At 47.3% G+C, this 21,658-nt stretch overlaps 1 protein-coding gene across 1 annotated transcript in view; it reads right to left on the reverse strand.

The window, feature by feature from the left end:
• Positions 1-10,529, reverse strand: part of HS3ST3A1 (heparan sulfate-glucosamine 3-sulfotransferase 3A1) — an 83,862-nt gene extending 73,333 nt beyond the window's left edge. Inside the window, exon 1 of the mRNA XM_081115996.1 lies at positions 9,283-10,529. Within this exon, the coding sequence (XP_080972122.1) occupies positions 9,283-9,881 (599 nt within the window). The 5' untranslated portion in view covers positions 9,882-10,529. The remainder of the gene's footprint in view (positions 1-9,282) is intronic.
• Between the last annotated feature and the right edge of the window lie 11,129 nt (positions 10,530-21,658).

Below are 21,658 nucleotides of genomic sequence, written 5' to 3' on the forward strand. Positions count from 1 at the left end.
GAATGTTTAGAGGGAAGAAGCCTGCTCATTTGGACCAATTACTAGTTGAATTTTGTCATGGCTATTGTTATATTTTAATGGATGAGGGGAAAAAATCAATTGAATGGCCCAGGGTTTCTGATATACTTAGGAGGATGACTTCTGTGATCAGATTAACTTCTTTAAAAAAAGAATTACACAAATAACAGAGGTGGCTTTGATTATTCTATATAGCCAATGAGCTCACAAGGATGTCTAGCAACTACTTTAAAAAATTTACTTTTCAACCATATGTTGATACGTTGCCTTGTTTTTTAACTGACGGTTCAGGACCCAGAACCAAACATGTTCAAGTCACTGTCACATGGACCAGCCTTTCTATCCCTGCCCCCGCTGAGCCACGACGGTCTGCTGTGCAGGCGGGAAGCCACGCGGGCGACGGTCTGAGCCCACGCAGAACATCGCAGGGGTGGGCGGGCCCAGCCCGGGGCCCGGCTCCCGTTCTGTTCCTTTGGCTCTATGACCCTGGGCAAGCCACCTCGCCTAGCTGAGCCTCCGTCCCGAGCTAGCATCCAGGCTACATACAGCAGCACGCAGCACGCAGTGAGGGCTCAGCAAACAGCCATTACGGCACGTCTAAAATGATGGATGAATCATCCAGAGAGAAAATCAATACGGAAACACGGGCTCGAACTGCACTTTAGACCAGATGGTTCTAACAGACACACACGGAACAGTCCGGCCAACGGCGGCAGGACGCACGTTCCTCCCGGGAGCACACGAGACAGTTTCCAGGAGAGAGCCAGGCAGGGCCACAAAACAAGTCTTAACAAATCTAGGAAGACTGAAATCATATCATGCATCTTCTCCGAACACAACGGGACGAAACCAGAAATCAGTAACAAGGAGAAGACTGGAAAATTCACACGTGTATAGAGATCGAACAATCCGCTCCTGGACAAGTCAGAGAAGAAATCTCGAAAAAAATATCTGGAGACAACTGAACAGGGAAACAACCCATGGCAGCAGCAAAGCAGCTCGCCAAGGGCGGTTCACAGCGGTAAGTGCTTGGTCAAGAGGAAAGAAAGATCTCACACGACCCGGCTTTACCCCTTAAGGAACCAGAAAAAGAAGGAACCACTAAGCCTGAAGTCAGTAGAAAGAACAAAATAACACAAGACAGTGGAAATGAATGGAACCAAGACCAAAATGAGAGATTTTTTTTATCAAATGTACATTGCCAGGTTCAAATACTTTGCTATTTAAAAAACGGTTCAAAGTGCATGAAGAAAAGTGTATGCCAACTGAGACAGAAAAATACCAAACAACAGGTTGGGGAGGGCATTAAATCACAGAAATTCATTTTATCTGCATAAGCATACGCAGCCTGTCTTTTGCAGGAAACCGGCTCGTAAAACAGATCCAATAAAGACGAGTGAATCGACCATTAGCAGAAAACACTGTTAAATTCTTTGATCTTAGGTGTAGCTTTTGTGCTGTTTTGTTTTGCTTGAGTAAAAACGTAATGTGGATAAAACTATTTTTACAGTTGTTAAAAATATCAAAGGGAGTGCTTCCAGTCAGATTTTCATTACTCTGTTGAACAGACTCTCAGCTGCACAACTGTGTGTTTAAAAACAGAAGCAGAGAATGCCCACGTGCCACCTAGACAGGAACTTTGCGCCCATGAGACTGGCCTCCCGGCCTGGCAGGTGCAGCAGGAAGAGCTGCCAGGATGCCCGGGTCCCAGTCCTCCTGTGCCCGGAGGTCAGAGTTTCTGTCTTCCCCTAATCCTTTCCCCCGGGATCACTCTGAATCTGTCTGCTCCTCCAGTGGCCTCCTAATCATGTCTAAAGCAAAGGTGAAAGCTCAAGGTTAAGTAAGCAGCTAGAGTATCTGAGCTGGCCCAGAAAATCCAGACCGTGTTGTCACCTTAGCCAGAAGGAGTGTCCACAGCCACGAACAGATCTCCACCCCTGACAACTGCTCCTCCTATGTTCGTAACAAAAAAGCCAGACGCCCACATCTGATTTCCCTCTGACCCCAACTTTGGTTTTTCGTGTTCTCAGAAACTTGTCACCTACATCAAAGTTTCTGCTCTCCAGCACCAGAGGGATTCGGTCAGGGGTGGGCAACTTTTTATATCTTGTTCGCTTTACATCTGCCAGAGAAAGAAAGAAAGAAAAACAAAACTATGTCTGCTTGTTTCAGGGACAAGGAGCAGGAGGGGAGCCACAAGCCAATTTTATTATGAAATCAGCTGAGGGGAAGCTCAGCGTGTCTGGAAGCAACAGGTGCTGGCAGTGGAGGGGAGGCTGGCAGGCCTGCGCCGGCCTCAGCGAGGAGAGGGGCAGGCAACGACGGAGCTGCGCAGCGGGGCGCGTCAGCACGGGCCCGCAGCCCTGCCATCTTTGTTCATGTAGCTGTTTTTCCTTGTTTGAGAATAATTTTAGATACTAAACTCATAACAAAAATAGTAGAGAGAATTCTCCTAAGGTTATTATTCAACACAACCCGAGTGCAACGAACAAAACCAAGGAATTGACCTCGGTTATAATACTATTAACTAGACCACATACACATCATGCACATTCCCCAGTTTCTCCATGAACGGCCTTTTTCTGTTCCAGGATCCAATGAAGGGTACCCCACTTTATCGACTCATTAGCGATCAGTCTCGTTTGTCTCCTCCCATCTGGGACAGTTTATCAGTCTTACATCATCTTGACATTTTTCAAGAATACTGGTCAGGAATTTTGTAGATGCCCCCCCCCCCCATTTGGGTGGGTCAAACTTTTTCTCATGATTAGAGTGAGGTTATGGATTTGGGGGAGGGGAATTTCCCACCATGAGGGCATCTCTGCCTGATAAGGCAAAATCAAGTTAACCTTACCACTTGGTTAGGGCGGTGTCTGCCGGGTTTCCCACCGTAACATTCCTATTTTCCCCTTTCCTCCTGAGTTACTTTTACCCTGACTCCCCCCCTCCACCCCGCCCTCCCTGGGCACTGGGCTGCAGTGCCAGGAAGGTCCCTCCCTCTGGACTAGCACCTTCCTATAAAACTGTCCCACGTGGGCAGGGTCCTCAGCAGTGTATCTCAGGCACACTAAGGGTTAAACAGACTTCCACAAGCTGCCTGTTAAGAACCATGGACCCTCCTCCAAAGCCTGTATAACACGGGAGAAACAAGGCTGCATGTTGAAATAAAATCATCTGGAAGTATTTTCATTTGAAGCCGGCGTTCAGAAACAGAGGCAAACACACTCGCAAAACTAATCTGGGGCATATGGCATTCCTTTCAGTCATGTGCATTTCTAATATAAATCTCCTAATCACTTATATCTTGTTTTTCAGATTTATTGTGAAGGCAAGTCCCTTTTATTCCTCTCCAAAGAATAAACCCCCTACCTAAAAGAAGTGAGCTCAGGCAGAGAGTCAAAGAGCAGCTCAGTCACACTGCGCAGATCTAACTCGCGGAAAGTGCTACCTAACCCCACCCCCGCCTGTTTTTCAGTTGAGACTGAGCACAGATTCTGATGATGATGTTTTCAAAGTTCAGCCCTCCTGGTTCCTTGCTGACTCTCTTTCCCACTAGGTGGCGCTACAGGTCACGGTCAAAGTAAGCTGCTCTCAAGAGTCAGCGACCAGGTTTTTAAAAAATATCTCTTCACGAATACCAGAGCCTAATGTCAAGTACTAAACTTCATTCTTAATAAACACTTTCCCTTTTCTTTTTATGTTTACTGTCATCTGACAACTTCTGAAACAAGTCAAATCTGAGCTTCTGAAATACCTTCCTGACTTGTTCATAGGACGAATGTTCACAGTGGAGGCCCGAGAGCCACAACCACCGGAATAGGGCAAAGAGCCAGAAGGCACGATCGCTGGAGGCCACCGGTTGGGAAGATGCTTCAATTCACTGAACTCGGCTTTTCCTCATTTTCTAAGTTCTGATTTCACATGAGTTTATTTATTAACTATAGCAATATCCCCTGAAGAGATTTTTAAACTGTATCAAATTTAAAGTGCTGGCAAGCATTTTTAAAAAAGACAGTTTCATAAATGCAAAGCCTAGGGAGCGAAAATATTACTTAGGTATAATTTCCTCTTATTACGTATTAAAGAGATATATTTAATAAGAAACCTCGATTTCACAATTGTAGCTCATCACTTCAGAAACTAATTTCTAAAATCTTGAAGTCTGTCTAATATCATTGGGAAACATACCAAAAGACACTTTTTAGCAGCCAGGTTACTCTCGCTTGGTGGAGGAAGATGTTCCTCTAAGGGAAGGTGCTAAGTGTATAAAATTCCCAACTTGGCCCAGCAATTCCACAGATGGGAGCTGCAATTTGCGATTGTCCAAATGCACCCCTTAGAGATACGAGGCCCTTTGCTGTCTCTATCAGGCAGGTCTGTTTGCTCTGTGACTCTCCTCAGGATGTGGAAGGTCAGCAGTGTTGTCATTAACTGCACAGGCTCACTGCATTCCCATGACCCCTCCAAAATACGCATTTGACACTTACCTTTCCTAGCCAACCAACACATTTATATGAGACAAATATTTTGGCCAGTGCTTTCTTTTTAAAGGGAAGAAGAAGATTTTAATATTGTGGAGGATTTTCACTCATAGATGGCTATGCATTTGACATAAAATATATCAGCGCATTGTACAACTCATTGTTATGAACAGTCGCTCACATGAGGTATTCCAGGGCCTGGCTGCACATGGCTTTTGTTGTTATTGTTTTTAATGCCTGGACTCAGGCGTCCCAAAGCCTGTTGCATGCCCTGGGTGTCTGATATTATTCAGAAGTTCCCTAACCACACACTAACTTTCCTGTTATCAGTTCCATCACTTGCCCCTCCTACCAGGTGTCTGGTCTTGTGTGCAAGTGTGCGCGCTGTGCGATCCACAGACACACAGGAACTGGGCTATCTGACTTGTCTGCTGGGATGAGGGGCCCAGAGCAGACATTCAGCAAACGAAATGGCAGCACTGTGGCTTCTTTATGGGCCTGCCTGCCGCCTCTCAGTGGGCAGAGAGTGCCCATCACCGAGAGCTCCCGGGAACTACATGTATGAGAGAAATTGTACCCTCTTCCCGGTAGACACGTGCCCTAGAGCCAGGGGCCAAAGCAACTTCTTCCTGCTTCCTTTCTCCCCTTTGTCCCTTCCCTATGTTCTTAACTGGGCCCTAAGGACAGAGAGACCTCTTGGGACTTCAGTCCACATGACCTAGCATGGGTGGCCAGACTCTGCAGCTCCCTTGGCTCAAATTTCATTTCCAACCCTTCGTGCAGAAGGGCCTGTGGCTCAGGAGGGTGGGAAACTGCTCATGGAGGTTCTCTGCAGCTGCTCCCAGCTGCTCCGAGACGCTGATTTCTCCTGATAAGAACCAAAAGTTCCTCTGCTCAGCTCGCCTCTCCGGTGGACTTGAAAAACATGGCAATGATCGTTAGAGCCCAGAAGACCTCTGATTTTGATGAAGTCTGGGGAGAACTGGCTCCTAAATACCAAGCTAAGCAATCTTTGATCTTCCTGAATGCTGCAGAGTAAAACAATTTAAGTGATACTGATCTCGGCTGAAACTGTCCAGTCTCACTAAAGAAAACAGATCAAAACCTAGGAAATAGATGTGCTAGTATAAAAGATTGGATAATAAATACTTACTATCTTGTCCAAAAATATAGACTAAAATGCTATAGAAACCAAACATTTATATGCCTATATATATATAAACATGTGTATATATACACACGTATCTTTAAATACTTCATAAATAGGTATGTCTTGTCTTAGGAGGAAAAAAGCACACCTTCTCATTAGAACAGATATACACGGGCAGAGAGGAAGGCCTTCTTAGTGAACCCTAAGCTCACCTGCTCTTGAACTACAGAGAGTAGAGGCATTTGGTCTTGACTTCCAAAAAAGATCTGCATGTTTAGAAGCCAATGAAGCCATTCCCTGCTTTCCTCTATGAACCTACCACACATACAATGAAAATGGAGACTGTTCATTGCAAAGGATTGCTTTCCCATGACATGCAAGCCACTGACATTTGTTGTACTGCTATTATGTCTGCTATTTTAAACCCCATCAGGATGGAGTTTCATATCCAGAAAACTACACTGAAGCATCCTAAATTATCATTCACAAATTTCCTGGTATATTAAATTTTGCTTTTGTTTCATTTATTTTAAAGTGATGTTAGGACATTTTTAATTAATTAGAAAAATGTCCTTTATAAAGATTTTGAATAAATTAATTTTCATTGCCTTTCCTACAAATTTGTTCAAAGAAAGAGTTGATTACACTATTCTTAGGATGCAGTTTATAAAGTACTTTATTTTCTTGCCCCAGCGTGATAAAGCTATTGAAACATCCCAACGACGCGTTTCTAACTCTCAAACTCATTCTCCAAGGGATTTTCTCCAGCTTCCTAACAGCTACACATTTCTCCCTTTGTCGGGACAGTAGGGGGCACTGCCATAACAAACCATTATGGCCCACCGCGAGCCTTCACTGGGTGGAAAAACAAGGCTAGACATTTATGCGCGATTCCCCACGTCACGAGCACCTAAAGGTTATTATACAGATTTTTCTCTTCCATAATTCAAGTCAGGGTGCAAATGCTGTGGTTTTCTTTCTGTTCATGTGTGTGCGCACTGGCGTGTGGTCGTCAGTGTGGAATAGAAGTCCCATATCACAAATTTTGGGCTAACTCAAGAGAGTCTAACTGCATCCCTTTTTCTAAAATACTGGCTAAATAAGCAGCTGGAAGGCCCTGGCCAGGTAGCTCAGTTGGTGAGAGAGTAGATGGGTTGCGGAGCACATGCAAGCATGGACCAATGACTGCATAAATACGTGGAACAACAAATTGATGTTTCTCTCTCTTTTCCTCTCTTTCCCTTCCCCCCTCTCTAGAAATCAATAAACAAACAAACAAAAATGAAAATGCACTTAATCTAGTTAAGTGGCATTCTGTGTGGGAGATTTTTTTTTCAAGGTTAAGTCTTCAATCTTTCTCACAAACATCAAACCCCAACTTAAGGGCCAAATGAAAGAGAACTGCAGCGAAATTTCATTAAATAATCACATAATCCAGGCTCCATAGCTTGGATTTTTTTTTTTTTAATAAGAGTTTTCTATGTAATTGAGTTAAACTTAAATTTATGCACCCAATAAAAAACCATTGCAAGTGGTAAAACAAAGACATTGCTCTAACACTTAGAAAATTAAATTCACCAAACCATGAAGTCTACTGTGCAGTTATTTTTGTAACCACCATAAATTGCTTTATAGAACTCCTCTGCTGGAGTAAACAATCCAAGGAAAGGTTTACTTTACAGCATGCATCCAGTTTCCAAATAGAGAACGTTCTAAATGTCCCCCTTCTCTGCCCCCCCCAAAACTTGTGTTTCTAGTTACCCTGAAGCCTGCCTTCTCTCACACAAGCTCAGAAAGTTCCATGAAAAACAAGACCCAGGTCTCTAGATATTCTGAGCCCTCACACACTCCTTTCTGGAATGAGAAGAAACAATCCTACATTGTGGAAATAAAGGCTAAATGGTAAAATTTAAATAAAGGGTTTTAGTACTAAATATCTCACCATATATAATAGCACCTCAGAGCCAAACATTGTCTTAGATATTCGGGGCAGTCGGCTTGAAATGTGTTCACTTATACACTGTACGAGGCCGAATTCAATGCAAACTGCTATAGATAAGAGTTTTAGGGGTCTTTAATCACTTCTTTTTTGTGTCCTTGATGGAAAAAACAGAGCTGCCTTTGTGCTAAAAAGAAGGACCTGTTGTTTTCAGATTCAACAGGTCATTTTTATAAGAACTTCCCAGAGGATACAACATAAATGACAGAAACACAAGGGGATTTTTTAAGAGACTGATGATTTTAAATGATATATATTCTATATTAAGGAAAGGTTGTTTGTTTTTCTTTCCAACAAATGAAAAGTTACTGTTTTAAAGTGCTTAGTGTTTGAATTTGACTTTTAGGACCAAATGTTTTCTCATGAGTTGGGTTACTGTAAATTCAGCTCCTGAAATCTATCTGAGGGTGCTCTGACCCCTCATGTAAATAAACTTGTCAAATCATGTCCATTTCTGTTTTGGGGATGCGTGGTTGATTTAGTGGGCTTTTGATATATATTTAAATTGTGCTGTAACTTTTGTAATATTGTTTCAGTTAAAATGACAAGGAGACTGCACATTTAAACAACAAGATAAAACTATAAAATGGAAAGTCCTGGCCACATGATTTTTGCTTGTTTTCAGAGTAAAGAAAAAGGCCAATATTTTTTGGCAAATAAAATCCAGGTGACACTAGGATTTATTAGAGTTTGGCTGATTCTATTATTGAAAGTGGGCTGAATCAGAGAAAACTGCTAAATTTAAGATTAACATCTAAACCATGCTTGTTTTCTAAACTGCACTAGGAGGGTTTTTTACAATGTAACCAGTGTCCTTATATTTCTTCCCTTTTTTTTAATTGGCTACCTCAATTCTAAAGAGTATTGTTTGAAGAGCTTTGGAAAAGTTTCTGCCTGTCCAGAGACAAAAGGTCCTCACTCTTCCTTATAAATATAGATAGCACTTTACAAAACTCATTCCTGGCCCCAAACAAAAGTTATGACCAAGGAAGCCTTTAAAACACAGTGACCCCTCGCTCACTTGCTCCAGCATGTATTTCCCAACTCCCTAGACTCCAGTTCTTGACACTTTTACGAAGTTCCTATATTACCACCTAGAACAGTGACCTGGAGGTCAAGGTGAGGAAGTACCTGGTGGCAAAGGCTGCATTAGCCACAGCGAATCGCCCAGAAGGTAAAAAAGAAATGAAAGCAGCTTCCTTAGGAAAGTGGGGGGTCGACCTAATAATTGATGAACAGGTTCTAACTTAGGAGAGATTTTTGTTTTCTTTTTTCTTTAGCCACCAAGGATCCTCTCCAGAACAGGAAAAAAAAAAAAAAGAGACTAATTATTTGGGGGAAAGGAAATCCTGAGAACTAAAGAAAAAATCATGACGGGCTAAAGAAAACATCATGAAGGCCCAAATTCCGCACCCACCCACCTGGAGAGTGGGTACCATCCGCTTTCCTGGAAAAAGAAGGCACGCGGGGAGGGGGCCTCTCGAGTAAAGGACAACTACTGATGACCCTTTGCCTTCTGCACAAAACGGGACGGAGGTGAACCGGGGGTCAGCCTGGGCTCTCCGGCCGCCTCCGCCGCTCGGTCCCCAAACCCGCGCGCCCTGCCCGCCGCGCCCGCGCCCGCGCCCGCTCACCGGTACCACGCGAGGCCCTTGTCGTAGCTGCGGTCGAAGAAGTGGGGCTCGGCGCCCACGGCGCGCACGTCGGGGTGCACGCGCAGGAACTCCAGCAGCGCGCGCGTGCCGCCCTTCTTCACGCCGATGATGATGGCCTGCGGCAGCTGCTTGCTCCCCTCGTCCAGCAGCAGCGGCAGGGTCCCGGGCGGGGGCTCGGCCACGCTGCTCCCGGCCCCGGAGCCGCCCGGAGCCCCGGCCAGGCCGGGGGTCTCCTCCTCCCAGGCCGCCTCCTGGCCGCCGTCGCGCGCGGGGGGCCGCCCGCGCCTCCGCCACGGCCGCGGCTGCGGGAGGCGCGCGCTCTGCGCCGCCGCGGGCCACGCCGCCGGCGCCGCGGGGCCGCGGGCCAGGGCGCCGCGCCCCGGGGCCCCCGCCTCCCCGCGGCCGCCCGGCTGCCCCACGACGGGGCCCGTCAGGCTCTGGCAGCGCTCGGCCAGGCAGTAGAAGACGTAGAGGGACGTGAGCAGGGAGCAGAGCATCAGCAGGAACTTGCGGAAGATGCTGCGGGACAGCGGCTCGGCCGCGGCGGGGTGGGCGCCGGCCGGGCCCGGGGGGGCCATCCTAGCCCGAGGCGGCGTCGGGAAGCGGGCGGGCCATGCTAGACCGGGGCTCCGCCGGGCGCCCCGACATCCTCCGGGAGGCCCCGCGCGCCGGACGGAGGCCGCATCGCCCGTGCGTCCCTGCGGGAGGCGGCAGCCGGCGCGCCGCGGGGAGCCCGAGCCCGAGCCCCGGCGCCACGCGGGGATCGCTGCCTCAGGTCGAGGGGGCGGGAAGGGAGACGCGGTGCGGTGCTTAGGAAACCATCGTCTTAGACTGGCCGAGTCCTGAGCCTTCCGGCAGGTTTCGGCGCCCCGGTGCTCTCGGTCGCCGAAGCGGGGGTCCCGGCGGCGGTGGCGAAGGCGGCGAGTCCCAGCCGCGGCCCGAGCGGTCCCGGCTCGGCACAGATCTCCGCTCAGCGCCCTCGCATCCCTCGCTCCGTCCGGGTGGGGGACGCGCCGCTCCGGGGCTGCCGAGCTCGATGCGCTCCGGGCAGCGGCGAGCGACAGAGCCTCGCTGCCCCGGCTCCCCCGGCCCCTGGCCCGCCTGGGCGCGCCCTCTCCGCCCTGCCCTGAGCGCGGTCCCCGCCGAGTCCCGCCGCCCGAGCCCGAGCCGGGAGGCCCGCGCCCAGCAGTGCGCCCCGCTCGGTGCGCGCCCGGCGGCTCCAAGCGGCTCCAAGCGGCTCGGGCGCCCTACCTGGGAGCGGCGCGGCCGGGCAGCGAGGGACCTGTCAGCGGCCGCGGCCACCGAGCTCGCGGGCACTCCTCGCCGCCTCCCGGGCCGTCGCCGCTGCCGCCGCCACACGTGGGGCGCCCGGGGCAGCAAACTTGGCGGTGACGTCAACGGCCCGGCCCGGGCCAGACCAGCCCCCGGACGAGCCGGGTAGGATGGAGAAAAGGTGGCGCGGACCCTGCAGCTGCGGCCCAATGACATCGGAGAGGGCGGGGGCGCCCGGGGCGACGCCCCTTCCCCCTCCGCTTCCCTCCCCGCGCGGCGCGCGGCCTCGCCCCTTGGAGCGCAGCTGGGGGCGGCGGCCGCCCGGGCCGTCTGACTGACAGCTCGAGCCGGCCGGATCCCCGGGGGCCTGACTTCCACCCGGCGGGCCACTCCCCGGGTTAGGGGTTCCCTGCGCCTCCGACTGCGCTCAGCCTCCCCAGCCCTGACCCGCTCCAAGTCCCCGCGCGCCTCTTCCCCGCCGCCGGGTCGCGACATCCTCCGCGCGTCCCGCCCCGGCCCCGGCCCCTGCCCGGGCGCGGACCTCTGGAAGTTTCGTCCTCGGCGGTTGGGGACCCGCTGCAGCCACGCCCCGTGCGTCCCGGGCGGGCGGGATCCCTCCGCGGGGCGCCGCCGCACCTACCGCGGCGCCCGAGCCAGCCCCGTCTCCCTCGCTCTGCTTCGCAGTTGTTTTTCCTTCTGGTTGTTTGCCCTGCTGTTAATTTGGGATGATCAAGAGCTCCCCCGGACCGAGAAGGGAATAACCTCTTAGGAAACAAGCCAATAAATCAAGGGGAGAAATTAAGATTTAAAAAAATATATCACCCCTCATTCTAAACCCCTATGCCCAGTTTTTGGTGATGGAATTTTTTAAAAAATGGTGTGTGTGTAAAGGAGTTAAATGTCCTTCCATAAACGGCGGTTTCCTCTCGCTCAGGCCTCCCCTGACCCCATATCCTCTCCTTGCGCTCCTGGGAGAGCAGGTCAGGAAGGGCTACAAACGGCCGTGCTGTTTAATGGGGGGAGGTGGCCCGTGGGACCTGCATGAGGTGGGGTTTTTATTCCAGTCCGATTTGTTCCCGATTTCTCGGCTTCCTTGTCTCGGCAGGACGCCCCGCAATGTGGGCGGTAGCCTGGCGGCTGCACCACCCCCTGTAAGTGGCACAGGCAGCCCTCGGGGCCCAGTGTGGGTGCTGGCGGGGCCCAGTGTGGGTGCTGGCCGGTCCCATTGTGGGTGCTGGCGGGCCCCACTGTGGGTGCTGGCCGGGCCCGCAGCAGGCGGTGTCAGCGTTGCAGGAAACTCGGGGAATTCCTGCTGCCCAGTGTTGGGACTTTGCAAACTTCCCCTCTCCTGAGCTGTGTTTGGCCATGGAAGTGGAAGTCAGGAAAAGTCCTTTTTAACCTTCCAAAGGCGGATCCAAGTGCCCGCTGGACAAAGACAGCGCTGGAGGTGGATTATGTTTATGAAGTTCCAGTCCCAACCCATTCTCCCAGCCAGCGAAGAGCCTCTTAGATTCTGGTGCCATAAAGCCATGGGCTTTTACAAGGATGAACAAGTCCTGCAGGCCTGTAAGGCCTCCTTGCGTGCCAAAATTGGATATCGACAAACCAGTTGAGGTTTAATATTAACTTGAGATTTAGTGTATTTTAAAGTTTTTCTCTAGGTATTTCAGTCTGCTTTCCAGAAGGAAAACAAACAACAACAAAAATCAGACCATTTTAAAGTTATTCTGAAGGCACTGAATGCTTACGAACGTGCCTCGGTTTTCTCATCCGGTACATAATCGCCTCCAAGCTCTCCCTTCCAGCTCCCACACATGGTAGGATATCGTGTGTTTATGCTTTCACATTTCCAGCATAGGTGATTCCTTTCTGTGGGTACTGGAAATACATATTCTGTAGGAGATATGTTCTCAGGACCACTCATCCTTTATCTAGGGCCTCTCTGTACATTAGAAGTAAAATATGAGCCACAAATATAAGCCTCATCAGTCATCTAAAGTTTCTGGTAGCTGCTTTTTAAAAGGTGAAAAGAAAAAGGTGGAATGATTTTAATAATATATCTAATATAACAAAAAGTGTGATTTTTACATGTAGTTGACATATAATCGAGGTCATTTACGTTCTTTCTTTTCATACCAAGTCTTTGAAATCAGTGTGTATTTTACGGTTCCAGCACTACTTTGTGGGGACTAGCCACATTTAAGTGCTCAGTGCATGTGGGTACATGTGGCTAGTGGCTACCCTACTGGACAGTACAGATGGATATGATGTTTTGGGTGAGAGGGGTGTATCTCTCAGAGTCCCAACAGAAAACAGGCGGCATGTTGAAATTAGCATACTTCTTGGCGGGTTTATTTACAAAAGATTTGTTTACAAAGTAGTAGGAATGGCAAAGCCCAGGGTACAGTGCAATGCCCGGGACTAGTAGCATTGGCGTTGTTACCACCCATAAATCTAAAGGAATGAGGGAAAGGAGGGGTTATCAAAACCTAGAGGCCAGAGTCATCCAGAGGAGGCCCTTGAGAGAAGCAGCCAGCTTTGTCAGTGGGACCCAGCCCACCCAAGGCAACTCCTCGGCAAAGGGCCCGGGAAAGGGATTTTTGACAAAAAACAAAAAAACAACAGTGGGGGATAGGTATGTGGCATATGTCTAATCACAAAATAAGTTAAGATTGATTAAAGTCCCATGAATTCCCATGATAACAGTAGCTACAGTCACACCACAACCCTTCAAAAACGACGTCTTTTCATCTACTCTGGGGCATTTATTAGAATGGAAACAGCTAATCGCTATTACAGAACTTGGAGGGAGAAATACGGCTACCAAAATACCAAGAAGCACTGTGGACTTGGCCGCAGTTCCTTCTTGTTTCTCCCTTTCTCTTTGTCTTTCCATGTGAAAGCATACAGCCACTCCTCACAGGTGATAAGGGTCTGCCAGGAAAGCTCCTGCTGTCATAGAAGCCGGTCTCGTGCTCAGCAGGGAGGTAGGTGAGGGTGACATTCAGTGCCTTCCAGCTCCCCTCCCTGCAGCCTTGTCTCCCCTCAGCGGGTGCCCACTTCTGCTCCAGTGCTCTCCAAGGCATCCTACCGGCAGGCTCTTCTCAGGCCTGGATCTTATAAACCATCCACTCTACTGTACAAAAGTTCACTTACCTTCCTTTATCCCCACCCAAAGGGTTTACATTTTCAACTTAGAAATATATTTTAAATGACTTTCTTCTAGAATCAGTAAGTCATGTTTATTTAAAACAGTTGATATACAATGAAATATGAAGCATAAAGTAAAACAAAGCACACTCAAAATTTCAAATTGTATTGCCTAGAGATGACCATGATTAATATATTGGTTAATTTCCTTTAAAGTTTATATATACACACACACATGTATAAATATATATGTATGTATATACATATATATGTATATATACAGTTGACCTTTGAACAATGCACGGGTTAGGGGCACCAAGGATACCAAAATCTGCAGATGCTCAAGTCCCCTGTATAAAATGGTCTGGAACAATGCATACAGTCCTTCTTCATCCACAGACTCCCAACAGTTCAGGTAATGATTGAAAAAGATCTGCATATTGGTGGACCTGGCAATCCAAACTTGTGTTGTTCAAGGGTCAACTTTATACAGGGAGATATTATATATAATGGTATAATAATTATATATAATTATATAACATCAAATATATTTTATATAAATTATACATAAGATAATATATACTATTATATGTATTATAGAATGTGTAATATGATTTATATACTATATATAATTTATGTGTTTATAATATATAACTTACATGTAAACCTATATATAAAGCTATACATATGAAATTATATATATCCATCTATAGATGTAGAGATAGGTATTTTTTTAGAGACTAAGACTTCCTAGCCATGTGGAGAACATGGAGAGCACCTCTTGGCCCCCTGTAATAATGAGAATAACTGATGTACGCGGGCTCATGAATGGCTCTGCTCAGAGAGTTTAGGCGCTTCCCTGGGCCTTCACCCGCCCTGCCCCAGAAGCCCGCATTCCTAAGAAAGGGCCCTCCGGCCTCCACTGCCTCATCCCTTCCTCGCCCCTGCCTCACGCTCATCTCTGCCCCCATCCTCTGCCAGGGCACCCAACTGGCCAAACTGGCGTGGAAGCAGGAGAACCTGGGAGCCCATTGATGTCATGTATCCAGGTCAGCCTCCTAAAGCAGGTCCAGGGGGCCAAATGGTTCTGGGAGAGCCAACAAATTATGTTCTGCCTGTGGGGAAACAGGTTTTAGGAGCTTATCATCTTAATGAGACAAAACATGCACACATTCCTTGGCATGCAAAACTGCACTGTGTTCCACTAGACCATGCGATGATGTGCTACTTGTGCGCCAGATCCACGTTTAGTTTCAGCTGTGCCCAGTGCCTTCCGGTCCCAAAGCACGTGGTGCTTCTCCCTAGAGTGTGCATCCCCTCCCTCCTCCAGACCAGCTCACATCACCCCTTCCAGGGTGTGAGGCTTGTGCTGTTGTGCGTGTGTGTGACGTCCGTGCTTCCCTTTCAGGCCATGCAAGCACTCCAGGGGGCCCGACACAATTGCTCAGCACTTCATCTGGGACACCTAGCATATAGCCTGGTGCCAGGAGACCAGTACAGATTTGGTGATGAAGGAATGACCCCAGAGGAGAGTCAGGGGCTGGGCATTCAGTCTGAGAGCACACAGGGAAAACTGGAGACAAGAGAGGGCCTGGTGTGTTGTCAGCTGCTGTGTTTCAGTGTGAATCAAGTGTGAGTAGGCCTGGGGAAGGCACTGAAAGGAGCCAGCAGTAGCATAAAATGAGAACAGGGAAGAAACGGGAGCAGATCCTGAGGGCCCCGCAGGATTTCCTTTAGGGTCTGCGCTTTTGCCACACATCTGTGGAGGCTGACGTGACGATATTTGCTTTTTGAGGAGTTTCTCCAAAACTTTCTAGCAGTGTCAAGGCTGGGGGGCAGGATTCCATTCTTACTAAAGCAGAGGAAATGTGAACATCGATAATTAGCAAGAAATTAAGAGAGGGATTTAGTGGAGGGGATGGGTGGCACAATGAATGTCGAGGAATTGGTTGGGGGGGCTGATATTTTGGGTCACAAGGCATAAGCACCAATGCGGCAGTCACAAGAGGCAGCCTATCAATAAATGCTGCATGATTGATGTGACCAGATCTCCATCTATACTTATTTTAACCCTAAGACAGTGTTTTAATTATCTATTAATTTAAGAAAGTTTCCTAGGAGCAGAAGTGAGATTTTAGCAGCTTTGGAAATGGTCTCAGCCTCTACGTCACGTTGTAGCCTCTGTCTGACGACACAGTCCTGTTTTTCGGGGTTCCTCCCTGTCCTGAGGATGACCGTGCAGATGAGAGGCCGTGCTCTTCTGTCCTCAGAGTTCTCACCCAACACGTCTGCTTCCGTCCGCTCTCTCTCTCTAAAGACGTGCGTCGGACTTGCTGTTGCCACAAACCATCTTGAAGACCCAAAGGATAAACCATGGTCAAGAAATGCCCAAGGAGTAGCACAAAAACCGCCCCTGTTCATCTGAAGGGGATGTAGCGGCCTTCGTGTCACCTTCATTAATCCCAGGAGGCATCATTCACTTGGTAAGCACACGGATTTGTAATTGATTGTGACAAGTTCCTGTCAGATGGCTGGACAGCGTTTTGAAAAAGAAACACCTTTATCTATGTCAAGAGGACTCACACGGGTGCTGAAATTCCAGAACTTCAGCCTCTGACACCTCCTGGGAGAGATGCTCTCTGCCACAAACACTGGGAAGCCGCGGGGGTAGGGAGCTCTGCGCATTCTGGTGAGTAGCCACGACTGTCCTGCTCTTCTAGCAACAGCACCTGGACCTTGCTCTGGGCAAACACTCCTCATATTCCTCATACTCGTGCCATAAGATCTGGAGGCAGCTAACCTCGCCCCTCGGCTTGAGCTGTGGTCCATCTTCCAGTCCACAGGGGCTGGTATAGAGAACACAGGTAAATCAAGCCAGGTCCAGAGGTTCAGTGGCAAGACTTTGCTGGAATTACTGGAAAAGCTCGTCCTGTGCCCTAGGTTTGCCCAGCTGGCAGGATGTACGCCTGAGCTGCTGGCGGCCACAGTTTCCTCCGTGAGGCTAAACCTACCCGAGGATGAAGTCAACACAGGACACAGAGGTAAGTGAGGAACTGAGATGAGACAGATCCCAGGAAACTTGCTCTGATCTCAGGTTCATCTGTAGCCTGGAGTCAGTTCTGCTGCTGTAATTTTCCGTGCTCGTTGGGATTGGAGCGGCATGTCTCTGTCAATTCCATCAGATCCCCATACAGGCTTTCTTGTCCCCCCGCCACTAGGGGTCCTGTAATTGGCCCCGCCTGTGCTGCTCACGCCACCAGCTTAGATCTACCAGGAACCACCTGCTCTCACCGGTCTGTTTGTACCTGTTCCCCTACCCCCAGCACCTCAGCCAGGCCTACACTGCGGTCACCTAGCCTGCCTCCGGGAAGTCCAGCTCAAAGGCAGGGAGCTAATTCTGACAGTTTAAATTATCTATTTAGTTACCATATGGGAGGTTTAACACATTACTATTATTGTTTTTCTATAAAAAAGGAATGTTTGCTTTGAAATTCAGTTGATGACTCTTTACAACAGACATACCTATTGCTTTCAATGATATATTCACATCATTCCAATGCAGTTCTTGAAAGATTTGTTATTCATGAACTTATTGCAATCATAACAATATTACGAGAATAGAAGGTTGATTCACCACTGCTTGGGATATAAAACTACCCAATACCATAAACTCTGATTTATTTGTAATTAAAATAAACAAAAACAGAGACAAAAACTGGGGTTCAGGATCTTCAGATTTAAATTTCAGTGCCTGATTTTTTGTTCTCTGCCCCAGGAACTATGAAAGTATCACTTTGGAAAATTACTTTGAAAACCAAATGCTGTATAGGTTAGAAAACTTGTAGTAGACAACCCAGTGGAGAGGCTGGAGTTAGATGTTGGCCATGAAATCATAGAATGACAACTGCAGTGTTGGCAGAAGGTACAAACAGAAAAAGAAAATCTAAAATATCTTACACAGAAAGAAACATAAAACATTGTGATGGGGTAGATATGGAAGATGAAGGAAAAGTGAAAGTCAAAAGCCGCTCCAAGGTTCCTATTGAATCGGTCCTTCCACAGTTGCCTGGTGCTTATTTGCTGATTTTTATGTTGTTTTAAAAAATATATCTTCATTGACTTCAGAGAGAGGAAGGGAGAGGGAAAGAGAGAGATAGAAACATCAATGATGAGAATCATTGACTGGCTGCCATCTGCACGCCCCAGGCTGGGGATCGAGCCAGAAACCCAGGCATGTGCCCTGACCAGGAATTGAACCGCAATCACCTGGATCCTAGATCGATGCTCAACCCCTGAGCACGCCGGCCAGGCTACCGGTTGTTCTTTATTTATCTGTCTTTACAGCCATGCTGGTGCCTAGCTCTAAATAGCATTTCGGATGGGGACATGCCAGTGGGACTGGAGAGGTGGAGTCCAGTAAGTAGCAGTCCAGTGGCCAATGGGATTGGAAGCTGGGTCCAGTCGCCATCAGAAGTACCGATACAGCCTTGGCCACGTGTCAGAGCTCATCAAAAGTCGGGTCCAGCTTGAAATGGAATCACGGTGATCATTTTGATCACAGTGACTTTTTGCCTAAAATCTTACTCATCTCATATTGGGGGCAAATTATTTTCTCAATCTCAAGTGATATGGTGATTAAAAATGTATTAATTGCTAAGCTCTGAGTTATTGAGAGTTCAAATAAAATAGAAATATCACTAAGAGTCCCCAAAGTGAGTGGAGTTTAAGAAGGACCTTGCTGAAAAAGGAATAAAATTTTTGCAAATGAAGGTGAGCAAGGCGGTTGTTCCAGGTTGAGAAACAGAAGAAAATAAAAAGGTATTGCAAGGCAACATTAGAAGTGTTCTTACCAGTCAGAGTGAGCAAAACTCTTTGTAGTTTGGACAAGAAAAGGTGATGCGGGAGAAAGACTGAACAAAGGGCTAATATTTACCGAAGGCCAGTGTGCTAGGCTTAGCAGGTCTAACTCGGAGTGGGGGGTCAGGCCTTCTCCTGTCATTTCCAATGTGGGAAGAGGCCAGAGTTCCCCTACATATAAGCCTAGTCCTGAGAAATATTCCAGAACAAAGCATCTGCTCATAACCAAGCAAATTTGGGAAAGCATGTTACCTCTTGAGCTTTCCTGATAAAAGCTAGCATATTATAGTCTCTGAGATGCCTTTGCAGTACAGAAAACCCAGTTAAATTTTGTTTAGTATGATGTTTTCCTGTTTTCCAAGCTTTTTCGACCATGGACTGACTGCTTTTGCCCCTGCCCTGTCCAGTAACATTCACTGCTCTGAGGAGCATGCATTACGAAATAGAATCCTAAGCTTTGTAGGACTGGCTGTTGTCTGGAACCTCGGAAATCAAATGTTTTCAGAACAGCCTGGGTCTCAGCTGCACATAGTGAGGCCTTGGTTTACTTTGCATCCAGGTGGGGGACATTTCACCAACTATCTGGGATTTCCTTTTGTTCTATTATTTCTCCAGGGACCAACATTCCCCAAAGGATAGGGTTTTAACTAATACCTTGACAAATGGCAATTTTCATGAGTTATTGATTTGGCCAAAAATAATGGAAAATGTTAATAATTACATAGAAATTTCCTCATGCCTCTTGCTTTTGTCCTGAGTCAATTCTTTTAGATTCTGTGACATATAAAAGAAATAGGTGCAGGTTTTGAAAAATGCCTAATCAAGAAATCAATTAGCATGCAAAAAGGTCAGAAAACATTATTATTTTTTTCAGTAAACTGACCATACAGGTTTTCAAAATCTCTCAGCTACAATAAAAATTAAGCAACAGAAGAAAGAACTATTACTTTAAAAATGGAACCAATTTAAATAAGTAACCTAGGGCTAAACGTTGATTCAGTGAAGGTTGTGTGCTTATTTTATTTGTTCTCTTCTCAGTTTCTTTTCTGAAAGTAGAGGATACTGAGTCCATAATTCCTTTTTGTTTTGTTATAATATTGATACCTTGTTTTATTTTAAAGATACCATATACTTTACAAAGTAGATAAAATAAGTTAATCTTTAGGGTGAATTTTAGAAGGTTGTGGGGCATAAATAGCAGACCTGAAAAATAAGGGGAATCTGCATGAGTTTCTGTGGTTCCCACCTCTAGTGATATTTGGAAACATCCCTTGTGCTGTGAAAGAGGGGGGCCGAGTCAAGGGGAAGTGAGTGTCCTGCCTCTCCCACTCCCAGACGTAGTCCAGCAGGAGTGGGAGAGAGACATCACCCTCCCAGATAAGCCCAAGAGAACCTGAGAACAAAGGAGATTGGGCCTCAGTCCACAGAGAGGGCCCAGGGAAGGAGTGAGCCTCAGAGAGATCCCCACCCCAGAGTGGCATGAGAGCTGAAGAGGAACGGGCAGGAGGGCTTCCTTAGCAGAAAGCACCCACTGCAGCGCCCCAGCAGCCCTGCAGACCTCCTGAGGCGTTGGAAAGGCGTCCACAAAGGATGCAGAGGGAGCAGGGACTGGAGAAGCCTGGGGGCCAGGACAGGCCATGACACAGCTGTGACAGGCATGGACTGCTGACTGAGAACAGGTAGGAAAAGTGAAGCTCATCAGATGCCCATGGATGGGTAGCAATGGTCAAAGCCCAGGTTCCCTATGATACCTTGGCATTCTCTCAGGCCAAGTGGGAGATACAGAGCGAGATCAGAGGAATCGATAGAAGGGGGCACAGGGAGAGTCCGGGGGACCCTGCGATTACCCAGAGTGGACTGATCACTTTTTTTTTTTTTTAAGAAATATACCTTTATTGATCTCAGAGAGAGGAAAGGAGAGGGAGAGAGAGAGAGAGAGAAACATCAATGATGAGAGAGTCATTGATCGAGCCCGCAACCCGGGCATGTGCCCTGACCGGGAATCGAACCCCGATTGCCTGGATTCTAGGTCGACGCTCAACCGCTGAGCCACACCCGGCCGGGCTGATCACATTTTTCATAATCAGAAAAACATACTCAGAATAGAAACTCAGCTCTGTTTTCAAAGGCACAAGAGAGTTCTTTCTGTACATCTGACTTCCCAGCCTGAGGTTTGTGTGCCTGCGCACCCTCAGAAGTGGGCACAGGCCCCTGCGCTGTTTACTCATGGAAACATAGAAGGCCGTGCCTTAAAACACCTACAGACGCCACTTCTTTTAACAAATGTGATTTACTTTTTCTTTTTAGCTGTGCTATTATTTCTACCCAATCATATAGCTTTTTTCGGTCATACTATTAAGCAACTAGGGATGCAAGATTAATTACTGCTGATTTTTGGTGCACATCGACTTGGTCAAAGTTAAATACTTACCGTTTTAAAATTGGGATGGTTTGATCTCCTAGCATCTAAACAAGTCTCATTTGATCAAATTTATAAATGTTCACGAGGCTTTTAAGATTTGATACTTTAAATACAAAACGAGAGGTTGCTTCTTCTTTCCTTGCCCAAATAATCTTCTTTCATCGTTCCCTGGAAAACCTAGATAAGACATGTGCACACCACACATAAGCGTGCAGACACAGAAACATAAATAGCTTCATATTTATAGCACGAGATTTAAATTGATTGTCCTCCTAGGACCCATCTCACTTACCCTGCTAGTGATTGATTTTGAAAAAAAGAAAAGAAAAGAAAATGACTAATACTGCTGAGCAGGAATAGTAACTGGAATTAGAATCATCAGTGTGGATTCTCCTCAGGTTATGCAATATTCCACTTACACAGATTTGCCTTTAACAAATTAGTTCATAAAGCATGTAAAATGCATGGTGATGGTGGAAAATAAATAAAATTTCATAGATGTTAGAAAATATTGCATTACCTGCAAAAACACACACAGAAAGCATGATACATAGTTGGGTGAGTAAAAAGGAAGCAGGCAGTGGCTACCAAGACTACATGTTTTATTTTCTGTCCCTTGTGCGGTTTCTATTCCAGGTCAGATATACACTCAGC

This window comes from Miniopterus schreibersii (assembly GCF_964146895.1).
Source record: "Miniopterus schreibersii genome assembly, chromosome: 16".
In the NCBI taxonomy this organism is placed as follows: Eukaryota; Metazoa; Chordata; class Mammalia; order Chiroptera; family Miniopteridae; genus Miniopterus; species Miniopterus schreibersii.